Source organism: Amia ocellicauda, chromosome 7 (assembly GCF_036373705.1).
Source record: "Amia ocellicauda isolate fAmiCal2 chromosome 7, fAmiCal2.hap1, whole genome shotgun sequence".
In the NCBI taxonomy this organism is placed as follows: Eukaryota; Metazoa; Chordata; class Actinopteri; order Amiiformes; family Amiidae; genus Amia; species Amia ocellicauda.
Window position 1 is genome coordinate 22,031,445 of NC_089856.1, and position 13,686 is coordinate 22,045,130.

General features: G+C 40.6%; 1 protein-coding gene across 1 annotated transcript in view; it reads right to left on the reverse strand.

Moving 5' to 3' along the window:
- rcn3 (reticulocalbin 3, EF-hand calcium binding domain) overlaps positions 1–12,850 on the reverse strand; it is a 29,504-nt gene extending 16,654 nt beyond the window's left edge. Inside the window, exons 1-5 of the mRNA XM_066708844.1 lie at positions 12,755–12,850; positions 10,627–10,865; positions 10,027–10,220; positions 8,428–8,600; positions 4,012–4,072 (exon numbers count right to left, since the gene is read on the reverse strand). Coding sequence (XP_066564941.1) covers positions 4,012–4,072; positions 8,428–8,600; positions 10,027–10,220; positions 10,627–10,862 — 664 coding nt within the window. The 5' untranslated portion in view covers positions 10,863–10,865; positions 12,755–12,850. The remainder of the gene's footprint in view (positions 1–4,011; positions 4,073–8,427; positions 8,601–10,026; positions 10,221–10,626; positions 10,866–12,754) is intronic.
- Between the last annotated feature and the right edge of the window lie 836 nt (positions 12,851–13,686).

Genomic DNA, 13,686 nt, shown 5'->3' on the forward strand with positions numbered 1-13,686 from the left:
GATGGAGGCCACTGTGCTCATTGGGACCTTCAATGCTGCAGAAATTTTTCTGTACCCTTCCCCACATCTGTGCCTCGATACAATCCTGTCTCGGAGGTCTACAGACAATTCCTTGGACTTCATGGCTTGGTTTGTGCTCTGACATGCACTGTTAACTGTGGGACCTTATATAGACAGGTGTGTGCCTTTCCAAATCATGTCCAATCAACTGAATTTACCACAGGTGGACTCCAATCAAGTTGTAGAAACATCTCCAGGGAATAATCAGTGGAAACAGGATGCACCTGAGCTCAATTTTGAGTGAATACTTATGTACATGTGCTTTTGTTTTTTATTTTGAATACATTTGCAAAGATTTCAAACAAAATTCTTTCACATTGTCATTATGGGGTATTATTTGTAGAATTTTGAGGAAAATAATGAATTTAATCCATTTTGGAATAAGGCTGTAACATAACAAAATGTGGAAAAAGTGAAGCGCTGTGAATACTTTCCGGATGCACTGTTTATTAGGCAGCAAGTGAACATTTTGTCCTCAAAGTTGATGTGTTAGAAGCAGGAAATATGGGCAAGCATAAGGATCTGAGCAAGGGGCAAATAGTGATGGCTAAACGACTGGGTCAGAGCATCTCCAAAACTGCAGCTCTTGTTGGTTGTTCCCGGTCTGCAGTGGTCAGGTCCAAGGAAGGAAATGCGGTGAACCGGCGACAGGGTCATGGGTGGCCAAGGCTCATTGATGCACGTGGGGAGCGAAGGCTGGCCCGTGTGGTATGATCCAACGGACGAGCTACTGTAGCTCAGATTGCTGAAGAAGTTAATGCTGGCTCTGGTAGAAAGGTGTCAGGGTGCCCATGCTGACCCCTGTCCACTGCCAAAAGCACCTACAATGGGCACGTGAGCATCAGAACTGGACCAGAGAGCAATGGAAGAAGGTGGCCTGGTCTGATGAATCACGATTTCAAGGTGTTGACTTGGCATCGAAATTCCCCAGATCTCAATCCAATAGAGCATCTGTGGGATGTGCTGGCCAAACAAGTCCAATCCATGGAAGCCCCACCTTGCAACTTACAGGACTTAAAGCAGAGGTCACTAACAGGCGGACCGCGGTCCGGGTCCGGACCCAGAAACTGTCCCATATGGACCCGGACCTACAGCCAAAACAGAAGGTTATGATTTAAAACCTGACGGGGCGCTTCTATTTTAACCGGCGCAGCACAGACCAATTGCATGCGAGTTAAGCCATCCCACGTGATACCACTCAGCCAATCGAGTATTCCAGGCGGTAAACATTGTGACTCTACAGTGCAGACGGATGATATAGTTAGAGGCAAGTTACACATGAAAAGAAAAACAAAGGGAGAAATACAGACGACTGCGCCGGAAAAAAGTTGAGAAAAAGACGGGTGAGACGGAGAAAGGGAGAGAAAAATAAGGAACAAATGACGCTCTCCAAAAAAAAAAAAGTGGATAGCGAAAATAGAGAATTTAATCCAGAATGGACAGACTCATTTCTGTTCATACTTCCCACTGGGAGCACTAAACCAGTATGTCTCATATGTTCAGAAACCGTGGCACTTATTAAAAGTGCCAATGTGAAATGCCATTATGAGACAAAACATAAAGGTTTTGAAGAAACATACCCACTCAAATCTGAAGTGAGATCACAGAAAATAAGTAGTAGAGCCCAGTATGACCAGTCCACCAGGATCCTGAGCCACACATTCACTGCCCAACAACGTGCTCATGAGTGTTTTGTTTAGTGGAGTCATGCTCACCTCTCACATAGGGCACTATCATGTATGTCAGGAATGATGAACCTATGGCATCAGAATGGCACACTGAGCCACATAGGCTGGCATGCCAAGTGAGTGGCCATCTGCGTTTTTTTTTGTTTTTTTTGGCCAGGCCACCCCTCAATTATCTGAATGGATTGGCACTTCAGAAAACCAGTCAGTATACTTGGCAATGACGGCACCGCCCCCAAGTAATTGAGTAGTTCTCATGTTATTTTCTGAAAATTCATGTTTTAGGTTGGGTTCTTGTTGTGCAGATTTCCGCAGTTCTGTGGAATCCCAGCAATCCCAGTCATGGAGAAGCACAGATCCATGCAGAACTGCCTGAATCTGCGCTGCACGAACACAATCTTAATGTCATGATGACTGTTTAATTCTGCTGTGCTGCACTCTGGGACCAGGAGGAAGATGACAAAAACTGTCATCTGTAAGTCTGTCCTGTTGTGATTAAATGTCATTAACAATGGATGTGTTTGCTGAAAACGTAGGAAAGAAACATTTTGCATTCCGACAATTTAAAAACTTCATAAAGTTGGCAAAATAAATTTGTAAATTCTCAGAAAAATAAATAAATTATGCCTTTGATTTGTGCATACTCATTTTTGTCACGGTAGTTTGATACGACTGCATTATTTTCAGTGCCACACAAAGTATATTAATCTACTACCAGTTTTAGTTATTTTACAAAATGTAAAAGCAGTAGATATTTTAAGTAAATATACCTTGAACAAAATGAAGGTACACTGATAATAATAAGGGCCTGGATAAGGGTGTCTGCCAAGAAATAATAATAATAATAATAATAATAATAATAATAATAATAATAATAAATAATAAAAAATAATAATGACTGAGTGCAAACAAAAAACAAAACAATATGGAAGGGTTACTAATGCATCCAAATTAACAAACTTCTACTTGTATGGGTAATGGGGGATTCTGTGGGACTTTGTAGTGGACTCGCGGGGGTAGGGGAGGTGCAGACTCCAATCAGGCAGCTGTGAGTGCTGTGTGATAGAAAGCAAGCGAGGAGTGTACGTGTGATGTCAATCAGGAGGCCCTCTGCTGCATTGTAATGCATTGTGATTTTAATGTTTTTTATTTCTAAATGTACTTTTGCAATATCCTCAAACTTAAGGCATGATGAAATGTGATTCACGCATTTTACTGCACTGTAGAAATGCTGCAACATTTAAATTATGTATTCATTGTATGAAGCACATATTCCTTAATGTTGTGACATGCTTTGGGAAGGTGTTCCACTATATCAAATTAAGATTGATTGATCTTATTTGAATGAGAATGAAAGATTCAAAATTTGGCCAAAATAAAAAGGGACATATTCCAAAAATGATCAAGCTAATGAAGTGCTATTATTATTACTTTTGTTATATATGTAAATGTACAATAATCTGTTAGCAATAATGGAACCTTCATATTTAAAATCATTTTTGGTAAGTATTTTCTTGGTGCCTCGCTTCATTGAGCTTTATATTCTGCAGTAGTAGTCCAATTAGCAGACTGGAGGTGGGGGAGGTTAGCAGTGAATGCAGGTGGGAGGGAGATTGGGTGTCCATAGTTTTATTATTTTGTATTGTGGATTGAGGTTTTTTTTGTTGACATGTTTGCTGAATAACTTAATTACAACTAAAAATAAATAAATATTGTTTACAAATTTTGTGATTTAGCCCACGTATAAACTTTTAAATCCCTAATTTATCATTGGCACCTTTGGCACTTACCAACGTAAACAAATTCTCGGCACTCAAGACTAAAATGATTGCCATCCCTTATGTTTGTTAATGAAACATCAGGGTGTATTGGGGTTATTTATGTACAGTACATGTTTTAATATGATATATATATATATATATATATATAGTTGGACCTGAGGAATGTCTATTTATAGATCCCTTGTTTTAATTCTTGGTTTAGTCAGAGGGAGGTTCTATTGAGGCTAGGCTATATAAGACCTCAGTATGAGACCTCTGGGTTGTAAGAGATTCCTCCTGCATGATTTACAGAATTATATCTTGTTGGAAGGTTTGTTCTTTTTTCGGTTTCTTTTGTTCAAATAAACATTTCATACTTTGTTCTAAGAAAAACAATTGTGTCTCTACCTGGCTGACTACAGCAATGAAGATCAACCTCACAGGCCATAAGAATAAAGCACCTACAATCCAGAAACATTTGATCTAGACACTGCTGACTGACTCACCAATGTACTCCTCCAGGTTGATGAGGCCATCCCCGTTCTTGTCGATGTCTTCCACTGTTTCCTGCGATGACAAGTGACATCAACACAAAATATTAAGAACATAAAAACATAAGAATGTTTACAAATGAGAGGAGGCCACTCGGCCCATCGTGCTCGTTTGGTGTCCATTAATAACTGAGTGATCCAAGGATCCTATCCAGTCTGTCTTTAAATGTTCCCAAATTTTCAGCTTCTACCACATCGCTGGGGAGTTTTTTTCCAGATTGTGACTACTCTCTGTGTAAAGAAGTGTCACCCTGTTTTCCGATTTGAATGCCTTGAAGCATCAGCATCGTTAGACCCGGGCTTCCGGGGCTTTAGCCCCCCCCCGCTCGCACCAGAGAAATTCCCGTCAGCACCGCCCCCCCCTGCTCCTACCGGGGACATCATTGTGAGCTGAAGTCTATCGACGCCCCTGCCTTGAAGCCCAATTTCCATTTATGTCCCCGGGTGCATGTGTCCCTGCTGATCTGGAAAAGCTCCTCTGGTTTGATGTGGTCGATGCCTTTCATGATTTTGAAGACTTGGATCAAGTCCCCATGTAGTCTCCTCTGTTCCAGGGTGAAAAGGTTCATTTCCCTCAGTCTCTCTGAGTAGGACATTCCCTTCAGACCTGGAATAAGTCTGGTTGCTCTCCTCTAAACTGCCTCTAGAGCAGCGATAATTAAAAAAAAAATAGTTCTAATTCCTTTAAATATATATTTATAAATTCAAAGCTTCAGATAAAAAATACTGTCATATGCATTCCTTTTTGAATTTTGTCACACAGAAGAATTAAAAGTTTAAATAAAAACTATCCCTGTTTCTATCAGCACTGCTCTGGTCACATCACAGCTTCTTTCTTCGCAACCGGCGGTGGCAGGAGGAGTGCTGCACTTGACGAGCTGCTGTGGAGGGAGGAGGTGCCCAGTGTGGTGCCCAGAACTGTACACAGTATTCCAGATGAGGTCTAACTAGCGCATTGTACAGTCTTAACATTACATCCCTTGTTTTAAATTCTACACTTTTGACAATATACCCTAACATTCTGTTTGCCTTTTTTATTGCTTCCCCACATTGTTTGGATGGAGAAAGTGAGGAGTCCACATAAACTCCTAGGTCTTTCTCATGCATTATTATTATTATTATTATTATTATTATTATTATTATTATTATTATTATTATTATTATTATTCTTGGCAGACGCCATTATCCAGGGCGACTTACAACATAAGTGCAATACAAAGTGCAAGAATACAGTTAAGTACAAGGCATCAAACATTACAAATTCAAATTTACTTTATACAAAGCAATTCAAAGTATAATACATTTTACAACTTCCAATTTACACAGGTAAGTACAGTAAGTGAGGTCATACATCCTGGAAAGTAAAAGCTAAGTGCTGTCAAGATGTTAGGTCACAGTCAAGAACTACGGGAAAGGGAGCAAGGGGGAAAATCAATAATACAAGTATTAGTAATGCAAGAAGCATGATAAAATGCTTCTTGATAAAGTGCTGTCTTACAGGGGATTAAAAGGACTAATATTACAAGTACTGTTACTTCATCTAGTTTTATTCCTCCCATAGTGTAATTATAGTGGACATTTTTGTTACCTGCATGTATTAACCTTGCATTTGTGCACACTGAATTTCACACTGAAATCCCCTTTTTTGTGGATTGGTATGACATTTGCCATCTTCCAGTCAGTTGGCACATCCCCTGTTCTAAGTGTCTTTTGGAATATTTGAGTTAGCAGCCTATAAATAATTTCCTTCATTTCTTTAAGTACTGTTGGAGATATACCATCTGGCCCAGGTGATTTGTTGGTTTTTAATTCTGCTAGTCCCTGTAGTACCTCCTACTCATTTATCCTGATCTCTCTTAGGATTTGACTGGACTGATTGTTAACCTGTGGCATGTTATCTGTTTTTTATTTTGTAAAAACCTCTGTGAAATACTCATTTACAACACTTGCCACATCTTGTTCGTTTTCCAAGATACTTCCATTTTTGCCCTTTATCTGTTTCACTTCCTCCTTTATTGACCTCTTGCTATTGTAGTATTGAAAAAAGCTCTTTGCATTAGCTTTAGCTATTTTCCTCTTTGCTTTCCTGATCCCTTTCTTAAGATCTCTTTGCAGCTCAACATATTCTTTGTATTTTGTTTCATCTCCATCCCTTTTGTATGCACTATACAACATTTTCTTTCTCTTCATATTTTTTTGCATACTTATATTAAACCATTTTGGCCAATGTTTGTTGGTCCTCAATTTGCTAAGTTTTGGTACAGATTTCTCCTGAGCCTCAAGTAGTATATTCTTAAAATATAACCATCCATTTTCAACTGAATCTGTATCCAGTGTGCTCCAGTCTAACTCTTCTAAGTGCCACCTCATACCTTAGACCATTGTTTTAGACTTGGTCCTTGTTTTTTGAAAGAATGCCTCCAAGCTAACCATATTGTGATCACAGTTTGCCATTGGTTCTCTAACTAGTGTCCCTCTGACTCTATCTTGGTCATTTGAAAAGATCAAGTCAAGGCATGCACTCTCCCTGGTTGGTTCCCTGACAAATTGAGTTAGAAAACAGTCATTTACAATCTCAACCATTTCTATTTCTGCTTCTGTAGTCCCGACTGGGCTTTCCTAGTTTATGCTTGTGAAATTGAAATTGAAATCCCCCATTATAACAGCCACATCCTTGCTACATGCAGTCCTGATTATATTGTACAATGCAACATCTTGCTGAATATCTGAGTTGGGTGGTCTGTAACATACTCCTACCACTAATCCTCCAGATCTCTTGTTCAAAAGTTTGACCCACAAAGATTCTGTTCCGTTACTGGGATCTAATTTGAGTTCTTCTGCCTCAATGTCATTTTTCATATATAATGCTACCCCACCCCCTCTTTGATTTTGCCTGTCTCTCCTAAACTGTGTGTATCCTTTCAACTTGTATTCATCCCCATCATTTTCTGTAAGCCATGTTTCCGTCACTCCTACAACATCATAGTCACATGCCAGCACTGTGGCTTCTAGGTCTAACATCTTTTTCCTTATACTCCTGGCATTGAGGTACAAACATTTCAGGACTTTCCAATTAGCAGATTCCCTTTGTTTTCTTTCCTTAGTGGAACATCTCCCATTGTCAGAGCTCCCTGTACCCCGGTCCCCAGTTTAAAAGATTCTCAATTACTCTGCACATACACTCTCCCAATGCATTAGTCCCCCTTCTGTTTAGATGTAGACCGTCCGGTTTGTACAGGTCCCATCTATCCCAGAAGAAAGACCAATGCTCCATAAACCTAAAACCCTCTTCCCTACACCAAGATTTCAACCACGTGTTAAACTTTCTAATCTCAGCCTGTCTCCCTGGCCATGCACGAGAAAACTACCGTGGAGGTTCTGCTCTTTAGTTTTGTTCCTAACTCTTTAAATTTGTCTTGCAGAACCTCTGCCCTACCTTTTCCTATGTCATTGGTTCCAATGTGGACCATGACCAGTGGATTCCCCCCGGCTTTGACCAGTAGCCTGTCTACTAGTTTAGGGAGATCTGCAACCTGAGCACCAGGCAGGCAGGATACCATGCGGGTCTCCTTATCACTAGAACACACTGTGTGATCACTGTGTGATCTACGACTCTAAGGATTGAATCTCCTACTATAACTACCTCCCTGTTCTGGGGGGGAGTGGGCACCATGGTGCTCTGGTGCTCAACTGCCCTCCCATCACCCTCTGAGCTGTCACTGTCCAATTCGGTGTCCAGCAGTTGGAACCTGTTGGGCAATTCTAGCTCTTGGGGTGTATCTACGGATTGTGCGTGCCCTTTTCTGCGGATTATGACCTACTGTAACCCAGCAGTTCTCTACACTGTCCTCCTCTAAGGACTCAACTCTCCTAGATTTTGGCGTCCACACCATCATCTCTCTCATGGGCTGATTGACCAATTCTTCTATATCACTAATACTGTGCAGATCAACAAGCTGAGCCTCAAGACCTTGATCTCTAGGATTTCAACATGCCGACAACGTTCATAAATTAAATCTTCTTGGATGAGTTCATCCAGGAAGGCAATCATTCTGCAAAACTTAAAACAAAATGAGCAATGCTAAGACTGGTCTGAAACTAGTCAAACAACAAGATGGCTGTCTCTCACCTGTACTCTCCTGTGTCTGTCTGTGGCAACTTGTAAATACTTCTGTTTTTACTTATTGTTTAGTGCGGCCAACCCAGCCTACCCAATAACTTTGTGGCGAGGTTGTGATAAAGTGATCACAGAACATCATGATGTTGTGGAAACATTGTAATGAGCTGACCACAGAACAGACTAGGGCCACCGCTGTGTGGATTATACTATAGGGACCAGACTGGGGCCAGAGCTGTGCAGTCTCCCCTCACCGTGACAACGATGTTCTTCATGTGTTCGAACTCTTCTGGGTGCAGGAAGGCTGTGAACTCCTCCTTGGTGGCGATGAGGTCGCCGTCACGGTCCGCCATCTTGAAGCGGCGCTCATCCCGGCTCAACATAGCCTTGTAGCTGTGCTTGTCGTTCATGTCCTCAAACTCCTCATCTAAAGCGGGATGGAAAAATAAAAATGAAAACCTTCCTGCTTGTTTCCTGCTTCTTGCTACCTTCACCTCTGTATGCCTCCCTCTCTCTCAGCAGTGGTGCTCTGTATGGCAGCTGCACACATTTCAAGATTACAGAATTGTAACGCACCCATAGAAAACACTAGTATCGTACGAATAATGTATTTTTCCCATTTTTTATATAATTCTGGATTCAAAATAAATAAATCTATAAATAATAATCATACCCTCAGTACTACACTTGATTGTTGTTTTATATAGACATGACACTTTTAGATAACTAATAATAATTAAAGCCCAAAGCACATTCCAAATAATATAAGCCCCCAAAAAAGACATTAAAGCATCTGTAAAAAAGAAGGCTGGTAAATTCATTTTTAAAGCATTCTTCTATGAATAATGGACATGCTGCAATCGTATTTTATTAAAATGTTACCATGCTCACATTCATAATTGCATTGAATAATAATGTAGTTGAGCTGCAGCGCTGTCACTTTTAGTAGAGAAGATAGGTACCAGTAATAGCCAGTAATCTTTCTGTTTAGTATAATTTGCCCTAGTAAATAATTTTGTCCAGGGGAATCAGTTTGTTTATAACATTATGATTTTTATGTTCCGTTTTGAATAGTCAGTTGAAAGTAAGCATGTGCATTCCTTACTTTATGGTAACTTAGTGTATATGTGAACCCGTGTATTCACCTTATTGAGGCTGCTCACTGAACGGTACTTGGCTCAGACGATACATTGTCTGTATCATAATAATAATAATAATAATAATAATAATAATAATAATAATAAAAACAATGGAAAAAGCTGTAGTAATGCGTGCAGTGGCATAGTTAATGAGTTTCATATTGATTTATTTCCATTGTTTAATGTCATTATAAATGGTAAAATGGTAAATCATATTTAATTGATTTTAACTTAAAATAGTTAGCTTGTTTACAAATAAAAAAAAAATTCAAACATGTATTTAACATTGCAACCTGCAATTGTACAGATACCTGCAGTGTAGAACTTTACACTTCAACTTTCAATATGAAACACTGCACCTGCCCACCTCCTCCCTGTGGTCTCTGCTCTCTCATTGGCTGCAGCTCATTGCCGATCTTGACAGCACTCACACTACAAGATTAGGTACCGATAATTTCAAACACGGTTGAAAATATTAGGGACTCTGGGAGAGCGAGTTGATGTCACTGAATTAACCGAACCCCCCCCCCCCCCCCTCCATTGTCCACCTATAAGTGGTGCTCTTGTACTCCTTTCTCTCTCTCTCTCTCTCCCTCCCTCTCTTTTCCTGTCTCTCTGTTCAGTATTTTAGCCATGTAGTACCCATAAGTGGTGCTCCTGTATTGTCTCTCCTCTCTTTCTCACTGTCCTTCTCTTCTCTCTCTAGTGTCTTACCCAAGTAGTACCCATAGGTGGTGTTCTTGTACTCCTCCCAGGACACGCGTCCATCCTTGTCCAGGTCATACTCTGCCCAGTGTTTGTTTACATTCTCATCGATGTACCTCTGCTGTCTGTGCTTGATCCAGCCCCGCAGCTCTGAGTGGGTGATGTAGCCATCTTTGTCTGCATCGATGCGATCAACGATCTTGCTGTAATGAGAGATGGGGAAGGGTTAATACACATACATTCATTCTTGACACGGGGGGGAGGAATGTGACTCTACCCTAAGAAAGAAAAAGAGAGGGGGGTTATATAGACATATTCACTGACCCAGAGAAAGGGTGGAAAGGGAGAGAGGGAGTAGAGGGAGATGATGTAGAGTGGGAGAGGGGAAGAGACAGGGGTGGGGTAAATACAGATACACTAATCACTGACAGAGAAAGAGTGGAGAGAAAGAAAAAGAGTGGTGGAAGGGAGTGAGGTGGGGAAGAGGTGGATGGAGAGGTCAATGGAAAAGAGGGGAGATTGTTAACAAAACAGGGCTGTCACTGTATTATTAATAGGGGTGACACTGCATGATTGACAGGTATGGCACAGTATGATTGAAATCCTTACCCCAGCCTATCTTGACTCTCCTCGGGCGTCAGCTGGTCGAAGGTCTTGGCCTCCTCCTTACCCAGGAAGGCCTCATGGTCATACTCATAACCATGAGCGTCATCGTGGTGACGGTCGCTAAGGTCATTTCTGTGATGAACCCGGTCCTTCTTCTCCTGGGTGGGTTTTGCCATCGCCATTGCCATTGCCGTTACAACGAGCACTGACGCAGCCCAGAGCAACTGCCTTGGAGTCATTGTCTGAAAGAGCAAAGAAGCTTCCTCAGTCGCTTACAAGCATTAGGTCTGTAGACAAAGCACTAGTAATAGCGGCTGCAGTGGTAGTAGTAGCAGGAGCAATCGTTTTGCAACAATCTGAAACTTGGGTGATAAGGGGCTGCAGTGTTTATGTCTCAGCTCTGTGTTTGAGGGGCAGATTGTTTGGGGATGTGAGTTAGATCCTAAACAGCAGCAATGCCCTCTATTGAAACATAACGCGTCAATTAAACAGATTTATCTAAACAATACAGAGTGTACTCGTATGAATATAAATCAAATCTAAATAATCACAAACTCTTGTCACTGTGATCGCGTTCCTGCTCTAACTGCCTCCAGTATTTGTCCTGTCCTGCACAGTGTACAAGGCTATAGTTTCAATGACGTATTAGTACTGTAGCAGGCCAGAGGGTAGTGCCGTGATCTTGAGCCTCACTAATAGGCCTGGGCCTGTTAGTGATGCGGTAAGATCGTTGCACTGTGGCATGGAATAGGGTTTGAGTCCCAGACATAGCTACCCCCTGAAATATTACATTGGTGTCAGAAGTGGGATGATGTAACCCTCGTTGGTGAGAGCCTGAGAGCCTCTGTGGCCCGATGATGGTGGAACAGCGTTAGGATGTGCTGTGATGACACGGAATGCTGAGAAGCCCCTGTGTGTGCCGGTGAAGGCAGAGCGTAAGGTCGCGCTCTAATGACAGTAGGGGGTAGTGTAGCGTGCCAGAGGGTAGTGTAGTCATCTCGAACCTGATGCGGTAAGATCGCTGCACTGTGGACTGGGAGAACGGGATTCGAGTCCCCGTTGTGGCTGCTACCCCCGAAATACTGCAGTACTTATATTTTATAACTACATTTTAGTTCTTGTGTAAAACGTTTTGGAAAGAATGATTTATGTTTTGACAAGGGTAAAGTCACCCTGCATCAGGGGTCGTCTAAGAAATGTAATAATAATAATAATAATAATAATAATAATAATAATAATAATAATAATAATAGGTAAGTTTCCTGCAATATTTTAAAAAGGAGGATTGTATTCAAATCGCATTCCCAGAATAAAGACCCAAAGCACGCTACAGAAGAGATGAATACAGACAGAAAGATAATAATAATAATAATAATAATAATAATAATAATAATAATAATAATAATAATAATAATCCCAATCTGGTTAATTTCTAAGCCATTCGGTTCAGCCGCAGACCACCAGACACGTGTCTGAAAATGATGAAATGGCCCCTATTTTTTGGCAAGGATGATTTGATTTAGTTATTTATTTTCTGATGTATGAAACCGAATTTATTTAATATTATTTGTAATATTATTAGTAGCAGTAGTAGTATTCTGTGATGATTTAACTAAACCCTTTTTAAATGTTTTAGGCTGCTTGCTGTATTGCTATAAATATTTTTCCTTCCACATTTTTTAAGAACTGGTGTAAACTGACACAAAGAAGAAGACGGAATCTTTATAATTATCATTATTACTATTATATAATAATAATAATAATAATAATAATAATAATAATAATAATAATAATAATATCATTCCAAAGTACATATGCACTATTTTCCCTTTCTTTCTTTCTTGTGTGGTTCTAATTGTTGCACTGTCTCTCTCACAATTTTCAACTTTTCAAGTGTAACGTATCTTATGTTGCCCAGGTTTTCGGTCTCCGTTTCGATCAATTTATGCAGACAATACGTGCAAATACTTTGTCTTAAAAATCTGTGCATCTCTCATACTGATTATAAGAACGCAACATTCCTCTACTTACTCTCTCCTCGCCTATTTAACTACTTTCGATTGCTTTCCGTCTCTGCAAGCCCTTAGTTCGACAGCTAAGGGGAACAAATCATACATTTTCCGTGCTTTACCTCTTTATTGTGAAGCTCCGTTCCTCTCGGATGAACACCTTCCGAGTTAGCAACTTTGTCTCAGTGTCTCGGACAGTCCCGTTAAGTCCTATCCCTTTCATTGTAGGCGAGGACAGGGGCCGCCAACGTGGCTGGCTCGACCAATCGGATGCGCCCGAGCCTCAGCGGGGGCCAATCGGGACGCAGAGTGGGTCGGCCAAGAGAGCAGAGGCTCGGCTTCAGCGGGGCTCTGATTGGAGGAGAAGCGCCACGTTGACACGGGGACGCGCGCGGGGAGCCCAGGAAGCACGGATGCCCCACAGGCGCGCACCCTTTACCAGCCAGGAAGCCCTTAATGCTATTTCACACCACACGACTTTCAATATACCTAAATCGCTGTACCGCTCACATTACACGACATTCTTTCTTGTAATCTGTCTTGTCGATGTAGCGGTGCGCACACTACATAACTGAGCGCAGACGAGCTGCCCACATTACAAGATTACAAAATTGTGAACGTCTGCGATTTTTTTACGCACCCATAGAAAACACTAGTATCGTACGATTAATGTATTTTTCCAATTTTTTATATAATTATGGATTTAAAATAAATAAGTATATAAATAATAATAATAATACCCTCAGTACTATTTTATATAGACATGACGCTTTTAGATAACTAAGGTAAATTCTATGAATAATGGTCGTATTTTATTAAAAAGTTACTTTGCTCACATTCATAATTGCATTGAATAATAATGTAGCTGAGCTGCAGTGCTGTCACTTTTAGTAGAGAAAATAGGTACCAGTAATAGCCAGTAATCTTTCTGTTTAGTATAATTTGCCCTAGTAAATAATTTCGTCCAGGGGGATCGGTTTGTTTATACGATTATTATTTTTATGTTCAGTTTTGAATAGTCAGTTGAAAGTAAGCATGTGCATTCCTTACTTTA